Below are 27,839 nucleotides of genomic sequence, written 5' to 3' on the forward strand. Positions count from 1 at the left end.
CAGAAGGCTTTATCAAGACAGTGTCTGGTGAGGGGTTAGGTCAGTGCGGGAAGGAGAGAAGTCGCACCAGTTCTGAGGTCTGCAGAGTTGTCACCTCACTGCTGATGGAAGCATTTCAACAGATTAACCTATTAGCAATATATTAATACATTCCCGGTACAAATGATTTATAAACTCAAAAGAAATTAGTTTATGCTAAAACATATATAACTTTCAATTCAGTCTCTGCTTTAAAACAAGCGAATCTGTTAGGCTATTATATATGCTTTGTCTTACTCAGCATTTATTGTGCTTTCTTGTTTGTTATTCCATTTGTCGCAGTGAAGTAGGCTTTGGAAAAGCCATTCTTAACTTCTTGCCCTGCATGTGGGTCTTCCCCATCTTTCTTCATTGGCTTTTTCCGGTATGTCTGTTGGTTGTGTCCATGGTGAAGAGAGAAAGAGAAAAGGATCTTTTAATAAGACCTTGTCTATAATGTGACATATGGTCTAAAACAGTGCATGATCTTCACTGGGTACTGAACTTTCTAGTAAGAATTCTTGTTTGTAACATGACATTTTTTAAGCTTTGGGTTAAAAATAATAGGGTAAAAAACAAGAGGGATGCATGAATTCCAACAATGAAAAGTTGTTTCTTTCGCCTTATCCACATCAGGTTAGTATTTATGTATTAAGTTTTATGGGATTAGCATTCAAATTATTCTGCATTAGTTGCTTACTTGGAAAGAATATGATTTTCTTGAACTTTTTAAAAAATCAAGGTACAGGTGACATACAACATTGTTAGTTCAGGTGTACAACATGATTTGATTTGTATATGTTGTGAAATGATCACAGTATATGTTGTGAAATGATCACAAAGTCTAGTTTACCATCACCACATATAGGTACAGAACTTTTGTTTGAGATGAGAACTTTCAACATCTAATCTCTTAGCAACTTTCAAATATGAACTACAGTATTATTAACCAAAGTCACCATGCTGTATGTTACATCCCCATGACTTATTTAAGGATGTAATTTAAAAAAAATACAATTCAAAGGAAAAAGTGCTGTTACTTTAAAAGTACTAGATGGGGACTTCCGGGAAGATGGTGGAAGAGTAAGACTCGGAGATCACCTTCCTTCCCACAGATACACCAGAAATACATCTACGCGTGGAACAACTCCTACAGAACACCTACTGAACGCTGGCAGAAGACCTCAGACCTCCCAAAAGGCAAGGAACCCCCCACGTACCTGGGTAGGGCAAAAGAAAAAAATAAACAGAGACAAAAGGATAGGGACGGGTCCTGCACCAGTGGGAGGGAGCTGTGAAGGAGGAAAAGTGTCCACACACTAGGAAGCCCCTTCGCGGGCGGAGACGGCGGGTGGCGAAGTGGGGGAGCTTCGGAGCTGCGGAGGAGAGCACAGCAACAGGGGTGTGGAGGGCAAAGCGGAGAGATTCCAGCACAGAGGATCGGGGCTGACCGGCACTCACCAGCCGAGAGGCTTGTCTGCTCGCCCGACGGGGCGGGCGGGGCTGGGAGCTGAGGCTCGGGCTTCGGTCGCAGCGCCGGGAGAGGACTGAGGTTGGCAGCGTGAACACAGCCTGCAGGGCGTTAGTTCACCGCGGCTAGCCGGGAGGGAGTACAGGGAAAAGTCTGGACCTGCCGAAGAGGCAAGAGACTTTTTCTTCCCTCTTTGTTTCCAAGTGCGCGAGGAGAGGGGCTTAAGAACGCTGCTTAAGAGCGCTCCAGAGACGGGCGCGAGCCACGGCTAAAAGTGCGGAGCCCAGAGACAGACATGAGACGCTAAGGCAGCTACTGCCGCCATCACGAAGCCTGTGTGCGAACACAGGTCACTACCACACCCCCTTCCGGGGAGCCTGGGCAGCCCACCACTGCCAGGGTCCCGGGATCCGGGGACAGTAACTCCCCCGGGAGAACGCACAGCACACTTCAGGCTAGCAACGTCACGCCAGCCTCTGCCGCCGCAGGCCCGCCCCGGCACTCTGTGACCCTCCCTACCGCCCCCCCCCGCCTGAGTGAGCCGCATCTGTGGAATACCTGAATAGACAAGGAGTCATCCCAAATTACGGAGCCGTGTGGATGAAAGGCTCTTGGTGCTGCAGCCAGGAGTTAGTGCTGTGCCTCTGAGGTGGGAGAGCCAACTTTAGGACACTGGTCCACAAGAGGCCTCCCAGCTGCACATAATATCAAACGGTGAAAATCTCCCAGAGATCTCCATCTCAACACCAGCACCCAGCTTCACTCAACGACCAGCAAGCTACAGTGCTGGACATCCTATGCCAAACAACTAGCAAAACAGGAACACAACCCCACCCATTAGCAGGGAGGCTGCCCAAAATCATAAGTCTACAGACACACCAAAACACACCACCAGACGTGGACCCGCCCACCAGAGAGACAAGATCCAGCCTCATCCACCAGAACACAGGCACTAGTACCCTCCACCAGGAAGCCTACACAACCCACTGAACCAACCTTAGCCACTGGGGACAGACACAAAAAACAACGGGAACTACGAACCTTCAGCCTGCAAAAAGGAGACCCCAAACACAGTAAGATAAGCAAAATGAAAAGACAGAAAAACACACACACAGCAGATGAAGGAGCAAGATAAAAACCCACCAGACCTAACAAATGAAGAGGAGATAGGCAGTCTACCTGAAAAAGAATTCAGGATAATGATAGTAAAGATGATCCAAAATCTTGGAAATAGAATAGACAAAATGCAAGAATCAGTTAACAAGGACCTAGAAGAACTAAAGATGAAACAAACAATGATGAACACCACAATAAATGAAATTAAAAGTACTCTAGATGGGATCAATAGCAGAATAACTGAGGCAGAAGAACGGATAAGTGACCTGGAAGATAAAATAGTGGAAATAACTACTGCAGAGCAGAATAAAGAAAAAAAGAATGAAATGAACTGAGGACAGTCTCAGAGACCTCTGGGACAACATTAAACGCACCAACATTCGAATTATAGGGGTTCCAGAAGAAGAAGAGAAAAAGAAAGGGACTGAGAAGATATTTGAAGAGATTATAGTTGAAAACTTCCCTAATATGGGAAAGGAAATAGTTAATCAAGTCCAGGAAGCACAGAGAGTCCCATACAGGATAAATCCAAGGAGAAATATGCCAAGACACATATTAATCAAACTGTCAAAAATTAAATACAAAGAAAACATATTAAAAGCAGCAAGGGAAAAACAACAAATAACACACAAGGGAATCCCCATAAGGTTAACAGCTGATCTTTCAGCAGAAACTCTGCAAGCCAGAAGGGAGTGGCTCTACAACAACTGCTAAAGGAACTTCTCTAGGCAAGAAACAAAAAAAGGAAAAGACCTATAATAACGAACCCAAAACAATTAAGAAAATGGGAATGGGAACACACATATCGATAATTACCTTAAATGTAAATGGACTAAATGCTCCCACCAAAAGACACAGATTGGCTGAATGGATACAAAAAGAAGACCCATATATATGCTGTCTACAAGAGACCCACTTCAGACCTAGAGACACATACAGACTGAAAGTAAGGGGATGGAAAAAGGGATTCCATGCAAATGGAAACCAAAAGAAAGCTGGAGTAGCAATTCTCATATCAGACAAAATAGACTTTAAAATAAAGACTATTAGAAGAGACAAAGAAGGACACTACATAATGATCAAGGGATCAATCCAATTAGAAGATATAACAATTGTAAATATTTATGCACCCAACATAGGAGCACCTCAATACATAAGGCAAATACTGACAGCCATAAAAGGGGAAATCGACAGTAACACATTCATAGTAGGGGACTTGAACACCCCACTTTCACCAATGGACAGATCATCCAAAGTGAAAATAAATAAGGAAACACAAGCTTTAAATGATATATTAAACAAGATGGACTTAATTGATATTTATAGGACACTCCATCCAAAAACAACAATACACATTTTTCTCAAGTGCTCATGGAACATTCTCCAGGATAGATCATATCTTGGGTCACAAATCAAGCCTTGGTAAATTTAAGAAAACTGAAATGGTATCAAGTAACTTTTCCGACCACAACACTATGAGACTAGATATCAATTACAGGAAAAGATCTGTAAAAAATACAAACACATGGAGGCTAAACAATACACTACTTAATAACGAAGTGATCACTGAAGAAATCAAAGAGGAAATCAAAAAATACCTAGAAACAAATGACAATGGAGACCCGACGACTCAAAAATCTATGGGATGCAGCAAAAGCAGTTCTAAGAGGGAAGTTTATAGCAATACAATCCTACCTTAAGAAACAGGAAACATCTCGAATAAACAAGCTAACCTTGCACCTAAAGCAATTAGAGAAAGAAGAACAAAAAAACCCCAAAATTAGCAGAAGGAAAGAAATCATAAAAATCAGACCAGAAATAAATGAAAAAGAAATGAAGGAAACGATAGCAAAGATCAATAAAACTAAAAGCTGGTTCTTTGAAAGGATAAACAAAATTGATAAACCATTGGCCAGACTCATCAAGAAAATAAGGGAGAAGACTCAAATCAATAGAATTAGAAATGAAAAAGGAGAAGTAACAACTGACACTGCAGAAATACAAAAGATATTGAGAGATTACTACAAGCAACTCTGTGCCAATAAAATGGACAACCTGAAGAAATGGACAAATTCTTAGAAAGGCACAACCTGCCAAGAATGAATCAGGAAGAAATAGAAAATATGAACAGACCAATCACAAGCACTGAAATTGAAACTGTGATTAAAAATCTTCCAACAAGCAAAAGCCCAGGACCAGATGGCTTCACAGGCGAATTCTATCAAACATTTAGAGAAGAGCTATCACCTATCCTTCTCAGACTCTTCCAAAATATAGCAGAGGGAGGAACATTCCCCAACTCATTCTACGAGGCCACCATCACCCTGATACCAAAACCAGACAAGGATGTCACAAAGAAAGAAAACTACAGGCCAATATCACTGATGAACATAGATGCAAAAATCCTCAACAAAATACTAGCAAACAGAATCCAACAGCACATTAAACGGATCATACACCATGATCAAGTGGGGTTTATTCCAGGAATGCAAGGATTCTTCAATATACGCAAATCAATCAACATGATATACCATATTAACAAATTGAAGGAGAAAAACCATATGATCATCTCAATAGATGCAGAGAAAGCTTTTGACAAAATTCAACACCCATTTATGATAAAAACCCTGCAGAAAGTAGGCATAGAGGGAACTTTCCTCAACATAATAAAGGCCATATATGACAAACCCACAGCCAACATCATCCTCAATGGTGAAAAACTGAAAGCATTTCCACTAAGATCAGGAACAAGACAAGTTTGCCCACTCTCACCACTCTTATTCAACATAGTTTTGGAAGTTTTAGCCACAGCAATCAGAGAATAAAAGGAAATAAAAGGAATCCAAATCGGAAAAGAAGAAGTAAAGCTGTCACTCTTTGCAGATGACATGATACTATACATAGAGAATCCTAAAGATGCTACCAGAAAACTACTAGAGCTAATCAATGAATTTGGTAAAGTAGCAGGATACAAAATTAATGCACAGAAATCTCTGGCATTCCTATACACTAAGGATGAAAAATCTGAAAGTGAAATCAAGAAAACACTCCCATTTACCATTGCAACAAAAAGAATAAAATATCTAGGAATAAACCTACCTAAGGAGACAAAAGACCTGTATGCAGAAAATTATAAGACACTGATGAAAGAAATTAAAGATGATACAAATAGATGGAGAGAGATACCATGTTCTTGGATTGGCAGAATCAACATTGTGAAAATGACTCTACTACCCAAAGCAATCTACAGATTCAATGCAATCCCTATCAAACTACCACTGGCATTTTTCACAGAACTAGAACAAAAAATTTTGCAATTTGTATGGAAACACAAAAGACCCCGAATAGCCAAAGCAATCTTGAGAACGAAAAACGGAGCTGGAGGAATCAGGCTTCCTGACTTCAGACTATAGTACAAAGCTACAGTAATCAAGACAGTATGGTACTGGCACAAAAACAGAAATATAGATCAATGGAACAGGATAGAAAGCCCAGAGATAAACCCACGCACATATGGTCACCTTATCTTTGACAAAGGAGGCAGGAATGTAGAGTGGAGAAAGGACAGCCTCTTCCGTAAGTGGTGCTGGGAAAACTGGACAGCTACATGTAAAAGTATGAGATTAGATCACTCCCTAACACCATACACAAAAATAAGCTCAAAATGGATTAAAAACCTAAATGTAAGGCCAGAAACTATCAAACTCTTAGAGGAAAACATAGGCAGGACACTCTATGACATAAATCACAGCAAGGTCCTTTTTGACCCACCTCCTAGAGAAATGGAAATAAAAACAAAAGTAAACAAATGGGACCTAATGAAACTTAAAAGCTTTTGCGCAGCAAAGGAAAACATAAACAAGACCAAAAGACAACCCTCAGAATGCGAGAAAATATTTGCAAATGAAGCAACTGACAAAGGATTAATCTCCAAAATTTATAAGCAGCTCATGCAGCTTAATAACAAAAAAAACAAACAACCCAATCCAAAAATGGGCAGAAGACCTAAATAGACATTTCTCCAAAGAAGATATACAGACTGCCAACAAACACATGAAAGAATGCTCAACATCACTAATCATTAGAGAAATGCAAATCAAAACTACAATGAGATATCATCTCACACCAGTCAGAATGGCCATCATCAAAAAATCTAGAAACAATAAATGCTGGAGAGGGTGTGGAGAAAATGGAACCCTCTTACACTGTTGGTGGGAATGTAAATTGATACAGCCACTGTGGAGAACAGTATGGAGGTTCCTTAAAAAACTACAAATAGAACTACCATATGACCCAGCAATCCCACTACTGGGCATATACCCTGAGAAAACCATAATTCAAAAAGAGTCATGTACCAAAATGTTCATTGCAGCTCTATTTACAATAGCCCAGAGATGGAAACAACCTAAGTGTCCATCATCGGATGAATGGATAAAGAAGATGTGGCACATATATACAATGCAATATTACTCAGCCATAAAAAGAAATGAAATTGAGCTATTTGTAATGAGGTGGATAGACCTAGAGTCTGTCATACAGAGTGAAGTAAGTCAGAAAGAGAGAGACAAATACCGTATGCTAACACATATATATGGAATTTAAGAAAAAAAGTCATGAAAAATCTAGGGGTGAAACAGGAATAAAGACACAGACTTACTAGAGAATGGACTTGAGGCTCTGGGGAGGGGGAAGGGTAAACGGTGACAAAGCAAGAGAGAGGCATGGACATATATACACTACCAAACGTAAGGTAGATAGCTAGTGGGAAGCAGCCGCATAGCACAGGGAGATCAGCTCGGTGCTTTGTGACCACCTGGAGGGGTAGGATAGGGAGGGGGGGAGGGAGGGAGACGCAAGCGGGAAGAGATATGGGAACATATGTATATATATAACTGATTCATTTTGTTGTGAAGCTGAAACTAACATACCATTGTAAAGCAATTATACTCCAATAAAGATGTTAAAATGAAAAAAAAAATAAAAAAAAATAAAAGTACTAGAACCTGGGATTTTGCCTTGATGTGCGTTCTCTCATATTCCTCCCACTTTTTTTTTTTAAAGCAATGGCATCAACAAGGGTCAACACTGAAAAGCATACACTCAATTTTAAAGGACTATGACTCCGTGTCAACCAGCAGATGGAGCCACAGCTCCAAGCGCCACTGCCCCCTGCCGGGCTACGGATTCCCTTCACGTTTCAACACCAAGATGCCTGATTCCCTTAGCCTTCCTGCAACATTGAGCCATTTTTTGGGGGGGATGGGGGGCAGCAGGGCTGGGTGGTGGCTTTGTTTGGTTCTCTCAATGGTTATTTCTTTGGATATTCTCAAAGGAAACTTTTATCTCTTACAAAAGACAAAGCATTGCCAGTCCAGTTTCAGAAACACAAGAGCTGAAAAGCTGTCAAAAGTTCAGTTCCCACAGTTGTCCTCTGTGTAAAACCACTATGCATTTGCTGAAGGTCAACCCAGACTGAAAAATCAGCAAAGCAAGAGAAAACAGTTGAATACAATTTCAAAAGTACTGTTTTGAATAAACTGTATGTTCTCATTTTTCTTATGAAGCTTTCTATTTCCGCAGCCCACAAAGGAGAGCAATTTAAAATCTACAGCCACGTGAGGCCTGTGCTGTTATCACTGCCATCGGTTCTCTTAAAACAGTCTCTTTGAAATTGCATTTTGAAAATCTCTTCCACTGAAACTGTTAGTTAAAAAGCAAATGACACAAGAAAAAGTCAGTGTGACCTTTCCATGCTGGTTCGCCTTAAAATAATTTTTCCCCCCAAATAAACAGTGAGTCTACAGTGTAGCAGTAGATGACATGGAAACAGTTTTTTAATATTAAGTTCATTTAGTCCATGTGTTCCTCCGTTCATACAGAATTCCTGGATCTGTGTTACTGTACACAGTGTTTAACTTTCAGAGGGCAGACTTCGGTAGCATGGTGCAAATACATGATTCGAATGCATTTTTTTTTTTTTGCGGTACGCAGGCCTCTCACTGTCGCGGCCTCTCCCGTTGCGGAGCACAGGCTCCGGACGCGCAGGCTCAGCGGCCATGGCTCATGGGCCCAGCCGCTCTGCGGCATGTGGGATCTTCCCGGACCGGGGCACGAACCCGTGTCCCCTGCATCGGCAGGCGGACTCTCAACCACTGCGCCACCAGGGAAGCCCTCGAATGCACATTTTTGATAAAACTACATGCATGCATTGAAAAAGGTCTAACAAAAATGCCCACCAGACCATGAACAGTGGTTATCCTGTGAGGAGGACACAGGGAGGGGAGTTGAGAATGCAGGTCTCACTCTGTACTGTGTGCACCTCTGTTATTTGAATTTATCAACAAGCCTGTGCTACCATAATAATCGGTAAAATTAAATACATAATGCAAAAGTGCTCAGTCTAGTGTTTTACAGTTGAATATTTATATTTAACTTACCTGAACATAGAAGTTTAAGAACAGGATGACCAGCGTCAGCATATAAGAAGACTGGAAGATGAGACAGCCGAAGGGGAAGCCGCAGGGCCTCACGACAGCGCTCATGGTGTGGGTGACGGTGAGCACGAACTGCACCTGCAGGGGCGGCAAGGGTGGAACCACTCTGCATTCAGGCAGTTAGCAATCGACTACTCGTACTCCCTACCTCGTGCAGGGGTAAAACAAACAAGACAACGCTGAAGCAGCCCACCGTCCTATCCAGAAATCTTGTTTGAAATTAGGAAGTGTATAAAATTGGCCATGATTAATTTTCTCCTGGAAAAATCACAGTTGAAATCATTTAGGTAAAAATGCTTTAACAGACATTAATTTCAAAAATATTCACACAGACGTTTTAACACACAAGGTTTAGCTCTTAGAAGTCCATTTTTAGAGGAAAATAGGCAGCCTCATCGCACACAGAAAAGCCTCTGACCTCCAGGGCTGGGACTGAGGACATGCAGATGCTTCACATGGAGAAAAGCCGACAGAGGGATGACATACCAGCTGAGCCTGCGTGAGATACTTCTTCCACCAAAGATACTTGCGCATAGATGGAAACACGGAAAGGCCATAGTAAGTGTACATGAGGATGTGGATGAAGCTGTTCAGGGTGGGTCCAAAGAAACCTAGAAAAGTACAGTATAAATTACTGTTCTTCTAGAAAGTACGATCGTTCGTTGTCAAGTAATACTCTTCCTGTGCATCATAATTGAAGACAAATAACAATATGGCACTAACAAAATTCACCCTGACTCCTGTGCCATTATCCGGGGATTCACCCAAGGTCACCTAGACAGAGGGACTAACCTGGGGTAGGTTTTCAGTCAGTGCCAACCAAACAGGTAACGCCTGATTTGCAAAGGCTTTGCTGCTTCTGTCATTACCACCATCCAATCAGGTGGCAGAATCTGAGGAAGTGTCTTTGCTTTAGCTAAACCTTTGATGAGCCATTTTGATTGTAGAAAGAGCCTTCTTCGTTCATGGCTGGACAGGGTGCTAAAGCGCCAGGAAAATGTATTGCTCTTCGTAGTTCAGTAAATAAGATCTACCTGGCAGGAACCTAGAACCAGAAGATGCTGCAGAAGGTAAGAGAATACAGGGGAGAGAAAAGGCCCAGCAGGATGAGAGGCTGGGGCAGGGGAGAGGCGGGCCTATGGGACTTTCCCAGTAGCCAAGCCACCTCCTGGACTTCTGGAACAAAGAATGTCTAAAATCCAGTTTTAGGATATCGCCTGTGCTGAGCTGTGCCATGGAACTCCCCTTCCCCTGCTATCACCTTCATGAAATCTGACATCAACGTGGGTGAATCGTGTTTCAGGAAACCAAGGAGCGAGGGCTAAGTTCTAGGTTGGGTCAACCAAGGGTCAAAAGGACTGAGCTGCAAGAGGTAAGGTGCCGGAGACGGAAACAGGGAACTCGTTGTAAGGATGACATCAGTCAATGCAGGCAAAGGGCTCGGAATGGTGCCCAGCACAAAATGAGTGCTATGCCTCTATGAGCTGTCAACCCTGTGGGAGAGGAGACAGGCTGTGGAGCCAGGGGACCTCCTAATAGTTCTGTCCCCTTGGACATACTAGTTTGTAAATTTTGTTTCTCATCTGGAAAATAGGTATAGAGTAATTATCTCTTAAGAGTGAGATGTGGTTAAATGAGATAATACTATATAAACTAAAAGGCACTGCACATATGTTGGTGGTTAACTAATCAATTTAAATTCTCCTGCCTGCTTTCCCAATCCTGGATTAGCGATCTAGACAGATCAAGTCAATGAATAAAAAACAAGAGGAACACCAGGAATCTACCAGGTCCTCATACACAGGCTGGAATAGCTTGTCAGGGCAGTGAATTTATATGAAAACATAAATATAGTTTCAGAGTACCAGGCAGCACAATATTAGTGATGTTTCTTTACCAACCTGAGTTTTCATTTCCATCAATTAATAAAAGAGTAGTTGCTAATTTTTATAATATTCTAGCTTGAATAGAAATCATCACACAGAATTCCTGTGAATGAAATACGATGTCTTTACAAAGTGATTATTCACGACCAACTTTTAGATGCTTTAGTTAGTTATAAATGAAACTTGATCATCGTAAAACATACTTAACCTTGACAACAGTCCTGCGGTATTGATTTCAGCCTATATTTTGATTACAGTGCAAGTCTGTTGTAATCCTAATAACCAAGACTGGAGTGTGTCGGTCTAGGAGGCATGTGAAAGCGTCTCTTTTCTCTCTGCTGCACCCCCAACAATTTTTCTTCACACTGGAGTTTAAATTTGCATCTTCACAGTCAATGATGTATTGCAAATACCCTTGGGGTTTTTAAAAATACCATCTCCACAAGCTTCTAAATCCTAGGACAAAATTATTTTAAGTTTTACGTGTTCTGATTTTTCACAGAATACTTTTAAATTCTTGGGTACAAGACAATAAATATCAAATAGAAAAGTACTGTTCTCTCGAGCTCAGTGTTTCTCAAACTGCAGGTCATATAACCGACACATCAGTCAATTGTGAAATCAATATAGTGAGAGTTGTCATTAGCTTTCTGAAAAAGTGGGATCAATTTTTTTTTTTAAGTGCATCACAGGCCTTCCCTGGTGGCCTGCCAACGCAGGGGACATGGGTTCGAGCCCTGGTCCGGGAAGACCCCACATGCCACGGAGCAATGAAGCCCGTGCACCACAACTACTGAGCCTGCGCTCTAGAGCCCGAGAGCCACAACTACTGAAGCCCGCGCGCCTAGAGCCCATGCTCTGCGAGAGAAGCCACCACAATGAGAAGCACACACACCACAATGAAGAGCAGCCCCCGCTCGCCACAACTAGAGAAAGCCTGTGCGCAGCAGCGAAGACCCAACACAGTGAGAAATAAAGTGCATCACACAGAGCTGGGCTAAATACTGTTTCATGAAATTTGTTTCATACAAAATGTATACATATGAATGAGGGCATTGGGTTGTGATATAAAACGTATTACTTATTGAGCTCTCAATTAAAAAAAAAATTGAAAGCCACTGTTCTGGTGGGTCACAGTGACGTGACTTTAATTTTTCAGAACGGAAAAAACAAGCCCCCAAAGTTGACGTGACTCAACCTGTACCACAGCTAAGTGGTGACTGTGGAAGGTGCTGTATTTATTTACAGCTGCAGTTAATGAAGTAAAACTGCTCCAGCTGGGGTATGGGTTTCCGGCCATCGGGCATTTGGTGCATGGAAAAGGAAACATTTTTAAAATTTATCGTAATACTCAAAGATTTTGCCAGGATCAAAGACAAGAAACGGGGCTTCCCTGGTGGCGCAGTGGTTGAGAGTCCGCCTGCCGATGCAGGGGACACGGGTTCGTGCCCCGGTCCGGGAAGATCCCACATGCCGCGGAGCGGCTGGGCCCGTGAGCCATGGCCGCTAAGCCTGCGCGTCCGGAGCCTGCGCTCCGCAACGGGAGAGGCCACAACAGTGAGAGGCCCACGTACCGCAAGAAAAAAAAAAAAAAAAGACAAGAAACGAAACGGCCACTGGCAAAGGTGTGCTTCCCCGTGTGACAAGCAGGCTGGGCCGGGCCCAGTTCTCTCTCCTGAAGGTGTGCGATGCTCAGTATAGGAGACCCATCACAGAGAACTGAAAAACTGACGTCACTTACTTTGCCCACAAGGTATCCAGTTCAAAACGCACCACCAGATGTTAAACATAGAGGCATGATGGTATACGTGAAGAAAGGTAATCTGACTGGTTTTTTTCCGCAACACAAAAAAGATCGTGTCCAGGAACTCTATTAATTTGGAGAAGTAGTACCACCATAACACTTCGGCTACCTGTACGAAATGTAAAACGGGGAAAAGACAAGGTGAGGCGTGCTGCCGCCGCAGTGCTGCCCGCCTCTGCATTGCCCCCGTTTGAGCTTCACCAGCGCGCCCGGCTCCCAGACTATCGAGAAAGCATCTCAGCTAGCGTCTTTGCCTCCAGCTTTTCCTTATTCCCAACAATCCAGCCCCTCTGGTGAAAGGAATTCTCTTTCCAAAATACATTAACTGATCAAGCGGCTCCTCTGCACCTACAGAACCAAGTCTGTGATTCTTCGGTTCATACAGTTTCTCCGCGGGCCCGCGGGGCTGCTGTGTCCACTGTCCTCCTCCGAGCACACACCCCGGGCATCCTGTGTGCTGTTCAAGTGGTCGTTTCCTCTCCCTGGAGCCCTGCTGCCCCCATACGCCCCATTCTCATGCGTCCAGCACGCCTCCCCTACCCCACGTCTGGCGTAGTCCTGTCATCCTATTAGCACTCCTCTCAAATGCCACCTTGCTCTGGAACGTGACCGCAGCCTCCTGTCTCAGGCTGAATCATCCCCTTCTTCATCTGTGGTCCCAAATTACTTTATGCCTCTATTATCAATAACCACAGTCACGAACAAGTCTCCTTCCCACTAGGCTCTAAGTCACTCCGAGGCGGAGACGGTCTCCTTCACCTCCGCTCAGGGCTTGGCAGGTCACTACCGTTGTTCCACTGATTTTGATTCTTCTCTGCTCCTTTATTGTTCATATTTTGTCCCTTAAACATCATGCTCCCCGAGAGCAGTCTAGGACGAAGCCTTTCATGTCTTTTCCTCAGAAGATGAAAACTCCAGGTGCTTCTCTGCCCTTCAACCCCCAGCCCCAGCAGGTCACAGCGAGGGCTTGCTTCCCTTCCAAGTCCCTCACACAGTCCCCATCGCAGGGAGGCGCTTTCATTAAAGGCACTGGGCTCTCAGCACTCACGGTTAAACAGAAGAGGAGACACTGTAAGAGGAGCTTTGAAATTAGAATTTAATGCTCTACTATTTACTTCCCATGAAGACACTCATAAGGTGTGCTGGCACCATTGTAAATGTTTGAGGGAATCATTAACCTTCAAAAATATTAAACCAGGGCTTCCCTGGTGGCGCAGTGGTTGAGAGTCCGCCTGCCGATGCAGGGGACACGGGTTCGTGCCCCGGTCCGGGAATATCCCACATGCCGCGGAGCGGCTGGGCCCGTGAGCCATGGCCGCCGAGCCTGCACGTCCGGAGCCTGTGCTCCGCAACGGGAGAGGCCACAACAGTGAGAGGCCCGCGTACCGCGAAAAAAAAAAAAAAAAATTAAATCATAAGTAAACACATACATACAACAGTGGCTTTTAGAGAACTGTATGGTACCCCAAAGTGTACTAGTCTGTGATAACAGATGAAACGGGTGCAGAGAAATCTACACATCTTACTTTTTGTATTATAGCTTTTGAAGATGTTTAAAAATGCTCATAAAATTTTAATTAAAAGGTTTCTACCACCTCTTATTAATAACCTATGTTTGTATTATGGAAATTTTCAAATATTCACAAATGCAGGAAGAGTAAGGAATGCAAACCCTCTGGTATCTATCCCTGAACTTCAAAATTTTCAGTATGATTCCAATTTGTGGAATTAATTTTGTTTCTTACCACTTTTTTTTGGGCAGAGGGGAATGTAACATAAGCAAATATAAAGTGTATCAGTTTATCTATAACACCTTCTAATAGATGGGGAGACTTGAATATAACCACTGAGACACTATCTTTTTAAAAAATTTTTATTATTTTTTTATACAACAGGTTCTTATTAGTTTTCTATTTTATACATATTAGTGTATATATGTCAATCCCAGTCTCCCAATTCATCCCACCACCACTACCACCCCCTTCCCCCCCACTTGGTGTCCATACGTTCATTCTCTACATCTGTGTCTATTTCTGCCCTGCAAACCTGTTCATCTGTACCATTTTTCTAGGTTCCACATGTATGTGTCAATATACGATATTTTTTTTTCTGACTTAACTTCACTCTGTATTACAGTCTCTAGATCCATCCACATCTCAACAAATGACCCTATTTCATTCCTTTTTATGGCTGAGTAATATTCCATTGTATATATGCACCACATCTTCTTTATCCATTCGTCTGTCGATGGGCATTTAGGTTGCTTCCATGACCTGGCTATTGTAAATAGTGCTGCAATGAACACTGGGGTGCATGTGTCTTTTTGAATTATGGTTTTCTCTGGGTATATGCCCAGTAGTGGGATTGCTGGGTCATATGGTAATTCTATTTTTAGTTTTTTAAGGAACCTCCATACTGTTCTCCATAGTAGCTGTATCAATTTACATTCCCACCAACAGTGCAAGAGAGTTCCCTTTTCTCCACACCCTCTCCAGCATTTGTTGTCTGTAGATTTTCTGATGATGCCCATTCTGACTGGTGTGAGGCGATACCTCACTGTAGTTTTGATTTGCATTTCTCTAATGATTAGTGATGTTGAGCATCCTTTCATGTGCTTCTTGGCCATCTGTATGTCTTCTTTGGAGAGACGTCTGTTTAGGTCTTCTGCCCATTTTTGGATTGGGTTGTTTCTTTAATATTGAGCTGCATGAGCTGTTTATATATTTTGAAGATTAATCCTTCGTCCATTGATTCCTTTGCAAATATGTTCGCCCATTCTGAGGGGTGTCTTTTCCTCTTGTTTACAGTTTCCTTTGCTGTGCAAAAGCTTTTAAGTTTCATTAGGTGAGACACTATCTTATCTAATATTTAATAAAATTAATGAATCTTTAATATCTTCTAATAGTCCGTCCACCTTCAAATCCACCTGATTTTCTCAAAAGTGTCTTTTTATTGGTTTGTTTAAATCAGGATCAGGGTCCAGCTTGCATTTATTTGACGTGGTTCTTAAGTTTCTTCTAATCAGTAACAGTTCCCTTTCCCTGCTCCCTCGTTTCGTTTCGTGTCTTTTCTTTCTTAAACTAGATCAGTTGTACAGAACTCCTAATATGGATTTGGATGACTGTTTCTTCCTCGTGTGGTTTAACTTGTTTCTCTACCCGCGGCACCCCCCCCCCCCCGCCATTTTCTGTAAACAGCAATAAGGGTTAGAGGCTTAACTGGATTCAGGTTTAAGGTTTGGGCAAGAATACAGTTGACCCTTGAACAACACAGGGGTTAGGGCGCTGACCCTCTGCACATCGAAAATCTGTGTACAACTTACAGCCAGCCGTCTGTAGCGTGGTTCCTCCGCGTCTGCGGGCTGTACAGTACTGTAGTATTTAGTACTGAAAAAAGTCTGCGTATAAGTGGACCAGCGTGATTCAAACCCACGTAGTTCAATGGTCAACCGTACTTCAGACGTGGTTCTGGGTACTTCCTATGGAATCACATCAAGAGGTACCTAACTTCTGATATTAAAATCAACAGTGAGTTTGGGTGTTAACAGCCTAATCTAATAATTATGAAGTTTCCATTCAACTTTGGCCCATTACTTTCATCACTTACAGATGACCACTGTCTAGGATCCATTACTTCACTAGAAGTTGCAAAATGGTGATTTTCAAATTCTCTTCCTACTTATGCATTTTTCTCTTTATAGAGAAGAGCTCTTCCTCTTTAGCTATTTGGAGACTTACATATGAAAGGCAAGATAAATGTTTGATTATCGTCCTTTAATTTTTTCGTCTAGAACTTCTTGGTGTTCTAGCAACCTTCAAAAGGTAACAATGAGGGTTTTTTTTAGTATCATTTTAAACTCGGTTTTTCATAAATTTAGTATGTCAGTATTCCTTTTGACACTCCAACTGTCCCACCTTTAGCCGTGGGAGTCCCTTCAAGGTGGCTCCTACATCTTCTTGTCATGACCCTAGTGGTCTTGGGTAGCTTCCTTGCTCTGTCACAAGATGTCCTGGATTCTTCTCATCTACATTTCCCACCCCAATCAGGAACTGGCCAACTCTCTAAGAATCCTAAACCCTTTTGGTGGATTACATTTAGAGAGCACAATCTTGGTATCATTGCTGGGTTGTCAGAGACTAACTAGGCCTTTCCTGTACACAGAGCTAAAAAACACATTTGTTTTTAGAAAGAATAAAGTTAATTCTGCTATTTCCAATTTGAATCTGTAATTAGTGAGTTTTAGTTTCTTTTCTTCTATGTTTCAAATACTAGTTGTAACAATAGCATTATTATATAGCTTACCCTAAGTGTACCTATAACAACAAGCAATACCAATATTTTTATTAGTAATAGCAGCCCCCCACGTTACTGAATGCTGTTAAGATGCATCTCACTTGGGATATGTAGTCAAAACACTGTCTTAAAGGCGCCTGAAATAATTCTTCTTTGGGTGGTTATGTCAACAACTCAATATATGGGTATATTAATTTAGTTTATTTCCGAGATATCTGGGGGGAGGCTGCCTTGTAATCTTTTAAAATTTGTTTTACAATTATGTAAAAACACCAACTGGTTCTGAAATATAAGACAAGGTACATTCAGAGAAGTCTAGCTTCCATCCCTATCCCCTCTGACCTGTTCCCTCCCCCAAAAGGAAACCATTTTGTTAGCTTTTGGTTTATTCTGCCATTGTTTCTTTTTAAAAACATAAGCAAATATACACATATTCCTATCATTTCTTGCACACAAGGCACTGTACTGTAAGCACGGTCTGCAGGTTGCTCTTTACCACTGAGCTACATCCTGGAGATTATGTTGTAACAGGACAGCGGTCATCCTCATTCCACTTTGCAAAGGGACCCATTGCACGGATGCACCATGGTTCATTCAGTCTGTCCCCCAAGTAAGCATTTCTATTAGGACGGAAGACCGTTTCTTATCTAACCCCAGCTTCCATCGTCGTATCTCGAAGGAGAAACGGTTACAGATGGTTGACTCACCCGGATGTCGGCTTCCCCTGCACTGGTAAGATCCTGACACTGTAAGTTGTAGCCTCCTTCCCAACTGGAGAGAATAAGCTGTCAAAGAAACAAGAGGAGAAAAAAAAGTCAGTGTGAGAATTTGGACGAAAACTGAATTTCCCATTCATGTTTCTGATTGGCATCTATTCAAGACTGAGTTCTTCCCAGAACGAGTTTGACTCGATCCTGTCCCCAAACACATGATATCAAAGGATCTAATTCCTGCTGTTGAACTGATGTATCAGTGGTTACAATCCTTAGTTAATGTAATTTACTTCTAACCTCCACATCCATCAAAAACAGAATTTAGCTATCATTTTGAGCACCAAACTATTTTATGTAAGGAATTTATCTAATCATATGTTCTACAAATAAAATGTAGAAGTAAAATGTAAGCAAATGTGAGGAAACTACACTAACATGTTAAAACGTTACATTGGCTTATATAGAAATAGTTACTTGATCATCTCAGTAATTTTATGAGTTATGTATTTATTACCATTTTACAGATGTGAAAACCAGGGCTCAGAAACGTTCTTAAATCACTTTCTCCGTTTTATCGATGCGATGCGGTAACCAGACATTTGTGCGATTATGACTGATTAATGTCTGTTTTCCCCATTACGCTCAAGAAACAAAGAGCTCCACAAAGTCCACGCCTCCTTCTTTGCTCATCTCCGCATCTACAGTTCCTTGCCCAGTGACTGGCACGGAGAAGGTGCTCAACCGCTATATGATGAATGGATTATTTGCTCACAATCACATGGCTAGGTAGTGGTAGAAAAATGACTGGATTCAGGTCTTCTAATTCCTTGTCTAGTATTCTTTCTACAACATCATAAGAAAATGAACTTTGTGGAAAATTCTACAGAAGAAGTTTTCTCCATTCTTTCCCACTATTACTAAGAAACTTAAAATTCTAGAATATAATATAAGGCCTTTGGCTTTGATTTACATGAGATATTATACGTGAAAGCCTACAGTTTTCTGTTGCTTTATCAGAACTGTGTAAAGGTACAGCACTGTTACAATACACAAACAGAGCAGGGAGGGACAGATGTTCATGAACTGAACAGTAAGAAGAGAGGAACTACTAAGAACACTGGGAATGTTCTAGAACCTGTGCAAGTCTTTGCTCTACTATCCTTATCGACTTCTCTATCCTTCTAACAAAAACACCTTTCAGTTAACGTCATGACAAGTACAGACTATCAGGGTAAGTGAATCTGGTGAAAGTGAAGGAGACTGACCTTTCCTGATGGGGCCTATTACAGATCAAGTCACCCCCCAGGTACCCCACAGCTTTACGTGCTGGTTCTCAAAGGGGAACCCGTGACGGGCCACAGGGAATCTGGGAATACCTAGAAGTGCATGTAAGTTTTTGTGTGTCTTTTTCAAAAATAAAGTTTCCTAACTTTGTAGAAAGATTAAAAACCTCTATGGTCAGGCTGTCGTTTTGCAGTCAGGGGCTCTAGTATCAACTCTGTGTAGTAACGATACAGAGGCGGGGAAGGACAGGCTGTACTCTGCTTTAGCCAGCTCTATCCAGGCCGTCCCCATCCCCACGGCACCTCTGCAGGACTATCTGACAAACTAAACGGCAGAAGTCAGCATCAGGCTGCGGGAGGCTCTATCTGCTCACCTTGGACCCTTCCCAACGCCCTAGCTGGGTGGGCTGGCAGAAACCACCCAGCCTACGTGTTGAAGAGAAGGGAAGCAGGCTGGCAAGCAGGGTTAGCCTTCAGGAGGTGTGGACTGACTCGCTCCGAAACAGGATGAGGGTCCGCTCCCCACGTCCACCACCTGAATCCACGCCACTGGCGCCCGCTGACTGTAGCCCTGCAGTCATCTCCTAAACGGACCCTCTGCCCCCAACTCACTGAGTCCACTTTCCACGTAGCAGCCAGAATAACCTGTTTAAAAAGGGAGATCCTGTCACTCCCCCGTTAAAGTCCTCCAGGGGCTTTTCATCACGCTTAGAACAACGGCCAAACTCCTGACAAGGCCGGATGTAACCTGCCCTCAACCTACCGCCTTGAAGCGGCCCTCCGTCCGCTGTCCTAGCTCCTAGCCGCACGGCCCCTACCCACGGTCCTCGAGCACCTCAAGGCCTCCACACTTGCCGATCCTCCTGTGCCGGCGCCTCCCCAGAGCTCCGCACGCCCGGCTTGCTCTCATCACCCAGCCTCAGCTCAAACATCACCTCCTCAGAGAGGCCGCCGCGCCCTGCCCTGCCCCGCCCCGGCCATCGCTCCCTCGCACACGCAGAGGCTGTGCTCCAGAGCCTAGAACACAATCTGACACAGTGCAGGGACTCGACACATTTGCTGCAAGAGTGTTAGTAATTTTAGTGCAGCTTTCTGGCCTAAGCAGACATCTGGCCTGGACGTAACAAGTGAGCAAGGTTAAGGTAAGCTATCCTTTGACCAGAGTCTAACCAAACATTCCCCATAGCGTCAAAGAGAAGACCTTGTGCCCTAAAAGAGGTTGCCGTTGGGGGACTAGGAGGCAATCAACCAACAGCAGAGATGGAAGAGTGTGAAAAGAGAACCACTGGACGAGCCAGAGCTGAAACCTGTGGTGGAGAATGAGCTCCACGCAGACCTTTTCCCTAAAAAATACAAACCATGTACCTGGCTGTCCAAACGCTGCACTGCTGTGCCTGCTGACGGTGCCTGAGGCTCACCTGAAGACCAACGAGGCCCTTCCGCAGTGACTAACTGCTACTTGCACTAGCCTGTGAACTCTTCAAGCACAGAAACCACGTCTAAACATCTTTGTGGCCCCTGGGCTGCACCGAGCAGGTGCTCGTTGAATGCAGGCTGAACAGAACGGATTCGTCCTTACACTCGTGAGGGAGTGAAGTAGGACAGACATCGTATCTCCATTTGAAAGCTAAGCTGCCTGAGGTTCAGGGAGCCTAAGTAACTCCTCCAAAGTTGCAGAGAAAGCGAAAGGCTGACACTTGAATTCGGATCTTCTGCCTCCACTGCACCGTTGCTTCCAGCAGGGATTAGAGCTTCCAGCGCAGACAGATGGTCAGGCCGGCTCCCCTGATGCAGCTGCCACTTCTGGGAACCACCCAAGGAAGAGTAACTCTCCCTCTGTCATACAGGGAGAAACTAACTCCGTAAATTACTATCTTGCAAGCTCATCTAGTGAACTAAAAAGTCTACCCAGAGAAACCTAAAATAGAAATTCCCCTTTTAGAGTCAGGTAAATCAGGGAGCACCTATGTGACATAACCTTAGAGCTATCAGCATGGCTTTCCTGACCCCAAATTCTGTCTCCTGCACTCTGATGCCTCAAATTCCATAATTAGAGTTTCATGACAGTCATTTGTAGATACTGGTTATTAAGCATTATTAGAATGGTGCATATTAGACTAATGTGCAGATTAAACTCTATGGGTGAGATGGCCTGTATTCTAGGCAAGAGTTTATTTTCGTTTAGAAGCCAAGGACACCAGGAAGCCAGCTATACCTGTGCCACTGTCAGCCATTTATAACTTATATGAATGAGTTTATCCTAACTTTTCCCCAAAAAGACTGTTCTGTTTTAGTTCTCTCTCTCAAGCACATTTATTTAACACTTTTCGATTTTCTCTTGTATTATAGTAAAATAACCTTTGGTTGTAATAGGCAGGGCAATCATTACTTGTTCTTTTTCTTGTGAAATTACTTAGGTTTGGCACGTTATAAAGGAGCAGGGAAGACATGATGTAATGTGGGGAGCCACAGCCGAGCTGGAATGTCACCCCAGGCCTCTGGAAGCCAGTCCTGAGGATACACAGTGACCCAGAGATGGGAGGAGTATCCTTTAAGGGAACGTATATTTGCATTTCGGTCAAGCTAACTGCATTTGATATTTAACTTAAAAAAGTTACTCAACAGCTGTCTGTTCTCAGGCAAATCAGGTTAACTTTTCTAAGCCTCCGTATCATAATCTATAAAAGAAGAAAACTATATATGATCTTTAAAGGCCCATTCAGACCTAAATTGTGATTTTAAATTACAATGAAAGACTAAGGACTAAAGAAATAGGTCTAAATTGGGCTAAAAAACATTCAAGTTAGAAACAAAGACTTCTAGGACTTTTGGAAGGAATAACATCAGATACCGGAACCTTGAGATGTTAAAGAACAGTACTGATAGCAACCGTGGATAGTTCTAGAACGCCAGATGTAACTGCTTCTAAAAATCACTCGGTCACTGTTCCCCAGCGTCGGCTACACAAATACTTACCTCTGCCAGCATGTACGCGGAGAGAAGTGTGATTCCAAGATTGTACAAGGTGAGGACGCCCCTGAGGGAAAGAGCAGGTCTGCTCCTCATGTATCTGTTGCCCAGCCATATGGAAAGCAGGTATAAGACAGTGAGAGAAAAGGTGGGAAGGTAGGAGTCCAACAGGAACCACCCTCTGACTCGAGGATCTGCAAAGAAACACACAGTGAGAATCCCGCGGGCACCCCACGCGCTCCGTTGGGAGACACGGTCACGTGTGCTGTATTTGCTCACCCAAGTTCGACAGGGAACTGCAGGCTACAGCGTGAGCAAGCTGGGTCTGAGTTATAGTTCGGAAGAAGAAACCAGTGGGGGCTGGAATAGTTAAGGAGGGGCCCGTGGAGCAAACAGGGCTTCAGTTGAACGCTGAGTGGCAAGGACAAGTAATAAAGGTGGGAAGTCACAGTTCTTGAACGTCTAACTTTGGAACAGTGACCGTAGTTACTCTAACTCAGTAAATATGAAGTATTACGCCACTTTATGGATGTAACAGCAGCTCCGAAAGCGTCAGCATTTGCAGAAGGCGCTCCGGTGGCTGCGAACTCACGCCCGCCTCCCGTCCATTTCACCTTTCTGCTGCCTCCCGTGGAGAAGCTTTGGGTCGGCAGGAGAGCAGACACAATGATAGCGTGTCCTAATTCCTGGAACCCACACTCCCTGGAATTTGCTTAGGATCACTGTGCATAAACCAGGAACGGCTGAGCGTTCAGCTGATCCAAATAGAGCAGTGGGATTACAGAAGGGCAAGCACGAGGAGCTGCAGACGGCAAAGGCGGAGCCTCGGATTCAGAGGCGAGAGCAGAAAATCAACCCGGGGACCCAAACCTGATCGTGGACCAAAAGTACAAGCAGCCAGGAGGCAAGAACCTGGACAGAAGTGTCCCTCTGTTTATTTAGCTTTAAAATTTTAAAACCTAAGTAAAACACACATTGTAGATCTATAACATAGTAATTAGAAAATAACTGTAGGCACAAAACGATTTTTGTTCTCTGCTCCTTTCTGTTGCTTAAACAGAGAAAATGATTTGGCCCAGAATTATGAAAACCGCATGCTGTTTTTTTTTTTTTTTTTTTTCCTGTGGTATGCGGGCCTCTCACTGTTGTGGCCTCTCCCGCTGCGGAGCACAGGCTCTGGACGCGCAGGCTCAGCGGCCACGGCTCATGGGCCCAGCCGCTCCGCGGCATGTGGGATCTTCCCGGACCGGGGCACGAACCCGTGTCCCCTGCAACGGCAGGCGGACTCTCAACCACTGCGCCACCAGGGAAGCCCCTGCGTGCTGTTTTTGATCTCTGTAAATAGAGCTGTAGGAACTGGTTTCTCCCTTTTCCTGATTCCTCTGGTCCCCGTGGTCCCAGTTCCCCTTTCTGCTCCCTGCCACCCCATCTACCCCCAGCTTCTCTACACCCCCCATCCTACAGAGCACCATTTCTGTGAGCAAAGTGCCTTCTCAAGCTCTGTCCCACTGCTTACTCTGTAAAGACTTCTCCTTATTCTGACAGAGATAAAAAGGTGAGAGAGGAGCATTCACGCAACTAACAGATACTACCTTCGGCACAACTGGCTCACAATAATCCGTCATAAATTTCGCGCACTGGGCCACTTCCTAACATCCACCTCCACATCCTACGTGCCACGCGGCCTAAAGCCTACGTGTCCTTCGACCCCCAGGATCAAGGTCCTGGCCTCTGAAGGAAGCCATTCCCCACTGCTCTTCCATAACTACAGCTACTCATCTGCATGACAAAATAGTTATTTTACAATTTACAAGTTATCATGGCTATAATGCTGTTACTATAATTAACATTTACGGAGCACTGATTCTGTGCCCCACACAGTCCTAAAGCCTTGGATATACATTAACTTCTTGAAAATCCTCAGAACAAGCTAATGATACAGGTGATATTATTTTTAACAGCTTTCTGGAGGTGTGGTTGATAAAGTCCTGCACATATTTACTGGGAACAGTTTGCTGAGTCTGGACATCTGCCAACCCCCGTGATGCCATCACCACAGGCGAGGTGACAGATGAATCCATCACACAGGTGGTACGATCTCCACTTTATGATTGAGAAAAATTGGGTAAAAGAAGTTAACTAACTTGAACTACACTGCTACCCTGCCTCTTGTTAATGGTATTATGGGTTGAACTGTGTCCCCCAGAAAGCTGTGTTCAAGTCCTAACTCCTGGTATCTGTGAATATAACCTTATTTGGAAATAGGGTCTTTGCAGACGTAAACCGGTTAAGATGAGGTCGTACTGGATTACGGTGGGCGCTGCTCAGTGACCAGTGTCCGTCCTGACAAGGAGGGCAGACTGGCTCTCAAGGAGGAGAAGGCCCCATGGAGACAGAGGCAGAGACGGAGCCACGCAGCTGCAAGGCAACAGTAGAAAACAGCGAGGGCCGAGGCAGGAACAGGCTTCCCTGAAGCGCGGAGGGAGCAGGGCCCTGCCGACACCCCGACTTCCAGAGCCGTGGGAGAATAAACTGCTGTGTTTCCAGCCATACAGTCTGTGGGGTTTTGCTACGACAGCCCCAGAAACGAGCACACGTGGTTTACTTCCTTGCTTTTCGACTGCCTCAGAGGTGACAGTTCTACCTCCCAGCCACAGTGCACGCTCCGTGAGACCCGACTACGTCTTATATTTCTACTCTGTCTCTCTCGTAACTTATCGCCACTCAGTGCAGAGTTGACGGGAACAGTCATCAAATGCGTATCGATCGACACACTGAGTCAAGCGCGTTTAGCTAATACAGCGCCCGAGGCTGGCGTTTTCTTTTGTCCCAGCCCTGTGAATGTTTGCCGCCGTTGTTGGGGAAGACCATAACTGTTCCGACCAAAAGATGGGACCAGATACTTATATCATTTATTATCTTTGGGGCTTGAGATGTTAGCTCTGCATCTGGGTCACGTATTTGCCTAGAACCATCTCCCTTGATGGTACCAACGTGGCGTAGGTAAAGTCAGAAAAGGCTTGGGGACACCTGTGGGTTTAGCAGGGGGCCTGCCAGACAATTTAAGTTTGGGCCACCCCTCAAAGGGGAAGTGGGCACTAGATGGCCTGGAGGCTAGACTCCCTGTCACTGTGGAGGTCACCTGATCCAGCTGTCAACTGTCAATCTCACAACCTCCTTGCTACAAAGGAAACTCCCACAAAAATGACCACTGCTGAGCAGACAACTGCAATCCTAGCCTTAATTAATCCCCATCCACAGTAATAAGAAATCATCCCAGGTCACAGTGACCTTACCAGTGGCAAAGTTCAGCATGATCTTGGCTCAGAGACACTGATGGCTCTAGTGCAAATGTCACGTAGAAAGCCGGTCACCCAGAAGCCCCGCATGCCTGTTAGAGTATCACGCTGCCTGCTACAGCGGTACAGCAGAGAACACATCACATAAAGCAGGTTACGAGCTACAGGTCCCACCCTGCCTGTAGGATCATCACAAGGATAAAACGGAAAACGAGACAAAACGAAAACCAAAGGCAATGTGAAAAAATATACATATATGTTAAAGCTCTGTACAATCAGTACCATTTCACTAAAACTATATAAATAGTCATTCACACAGGATAATTTATGGAGCCTGTATGGAAACTGGAGAGTGGTCTAAATCATCTCGGTGTGATTCTGTTTAAAGATTTTGAGAAACAGGAGAACCTCATTTCCCTCCCCCTCCCACCCAATAATGCTGAGGACAGAACTTGTAGATTTTCCAGCTTTGTGAACCAGCAAGGCTCAAGGGAAACAAAACGTGCTGTGGAAAACTTATTCACTGATTTGCAAAATACAGTGTCTCACAGGTTCCTAGGACTGTAATACACCCTGGAGATAACAGTCACGGATCCTGCCCTCGTGGGAGAAAGAGCTATTAATAAAGCGTATGAAGGAAATAAACAGAGGCTGAAATACAGCGTGATGAGAGGCTTTCGATTTGCCACTCTCGAGGGCAAATCTCTGCCATCCTGGTCAGGGAAAGCCTGTCGGGGAAGGTAACGTTCACAGGCCGGCACCTGACGTATGAGGAGGAGCTGACTACACTGGGGAGCCGGAGGTCTTAGCGGGAGGAACAGCAAATGAACGACTGCTACATGTCGAGGAAGTAAGAGATGTCTAGAGCAGCAGTGGCGTCGGAGAGGCAGCTGCGGCTGCACAGTACACGACTGCGTGGTCCGCGGTGAGGAACTGGGTTTTCATCCTGAGGACGCCGGAAGATGCTGGTGAGTGTTAAGCCAGAGTACCACATTCTGTGATTTAGGCTTCTTAAGTATTATTGCAGCTGACACTTAACAGATGATGAGAAAGGGGCAGACGCATCTGGATGCCCCGCAGCGGTCCGAGTGACCGGTGGTGGAGGAAACATCGGGACACTCAGACGGCTGAGCTGCGGAGCCCGACCTCGTGGCCCTGGGCCGATGAAGCCCACACTGCCTTAGAGGGAGTTGCCCAGGGCAGGTAAGGGCAGAAGGGCTGCCTGTGACTGTGCGCGTGAGGAAGTGGGAGGAGGGTGGGCGGCGGGGCGGAGAGGATGCAGCAGACCTGGAAGGAAAGGCACCGCCACCTGGCGGCCGGAGGCAAGGAGCGCACCGCGCGCTGTTCCCGCTGCCGGAGCCTGAATCCCGGGAGAGGCTGAGCAGGAGGGAGGGGCGCCTCCGCACGTTCTGGGAGAAGGACATCGAAGGTGAGGGCGGGTAAGTCCCTCCATGCCAAGTACCACTGTCAAGACACCAGAAGGGACACCATCCTCCTCTCTAACTAAACCATGTGCCTTCCACATTGAGTTCTCAAGCAGCTCACTCACCCCGAGGTCCAAACATATTGTCCAAAAAGGCATTGATTTCACCATCAAAGGCCTTTAGATGCTCCTGAAAAGAGAAAGAAAAAATGATTTAAGTGGGTGTTTTTGGAATCTCTCAAAATGAACCACTGCCAACAACATGAGGCTGACAGACTCTCCAAGGGTCCTGGCCTTGAGGACTTTGACTGCAGAGACTTAAGGAAAGTGGACCAGTGAATGCAGCCTCACCTTCACAAGCCTGTAAGGATTTGGAAGGAAACAATTCCTCTTTCATTTTCTTAGGCAAGAGGAGTCCTGGAAGACAGGTTTGGTACCTTTAGACACTGAAGGGTTACTGACCATCCCATTTCCCCGGACAATGCTTTTAGAGGCGTACTTTTCCAGAAGCAACTTCTATTGCTGCAATTAACAGGGGTTGTGTGCAAGCAACGGGGGAAGTCTACACCTGCATTACATAATTATTAAATGAAAATTCAGCTGAATTGTATTTCACAAAGCTGAATGTAAAGCCATAAAGACGACGTTTTTCAAGGAAGGAAATGAAGCACTATAGCTATTTTCCCCACTACCTTTATGTTTTGTTTTCAAAACATTTTCAGTACATTAGCATCTATTTAACAGTACAGTAGACAGCATCACTAGGGTATCCCAGATTAACTACCACTTTAACTGGATTCAGGTTGAGATTGGAGAGTTTCTGCTAAGAATCTTAATGTTGATGAACCGGCTGCTGGCTCTTGACTTGGCTCCCTTCACGCTGCTCTGACATTATACCTCTCAAAATACCTGCTCAGGTGTTCCCTACCCCTGCTGCTAAGGTCTAGAGCACCTCCCTCAAGCAAAGGTAGGAAAAGCTGGATCACTGCACAGTGCTCCTAGGAAAGGGATCTGTGAGGGGGATTTTGGGCAAGTGGACCGGTCCCTGACTGCGTGAGTTTCCTGGACG

General features: G+C 44.4%; 1 protein-coding gene across 1 annotated transcript; it reads right to left on the minus strand.

Moving 5' to 3' along the window:
• Window positions 1-283: 283 nt before the first annotated feature.
• ELOVL2 (ELOVL fatty acid elongase 2) lies at window positions 284-26,912 on the minus strand (the record flags this gene model as incomplete). The annotated part of the gene is made up of 7 exons (XM_082663167.1): window positions 284-409; window positions 9,043-9,177; window positions 9,586-9,710; window positions 12,727-12,898; window positions 17,790-17,867; window positions 22,055-22,242; window positions 26,897-26,912. 7 exons carry the CDS (start codon window positions 26,910-26,912, stop codon window positions 284-286), a joined length of 840 nt encoding a protein of 279 aa, XP_082519293.1.
• Between the last annotated feature and the right edge of the window lie 927 nt (window positions 26,913-27,839).

This window comes from Grampus griseus (assembly GCF_964374135.1).
Source record: "Grampus griseus genome assembly, chromosome: 10".
NCBI lineage: Eukaryota > Metazoa > Chordata > Mammalia > Artiodactyla > Delphinidae > Grampus > Grampus griseus.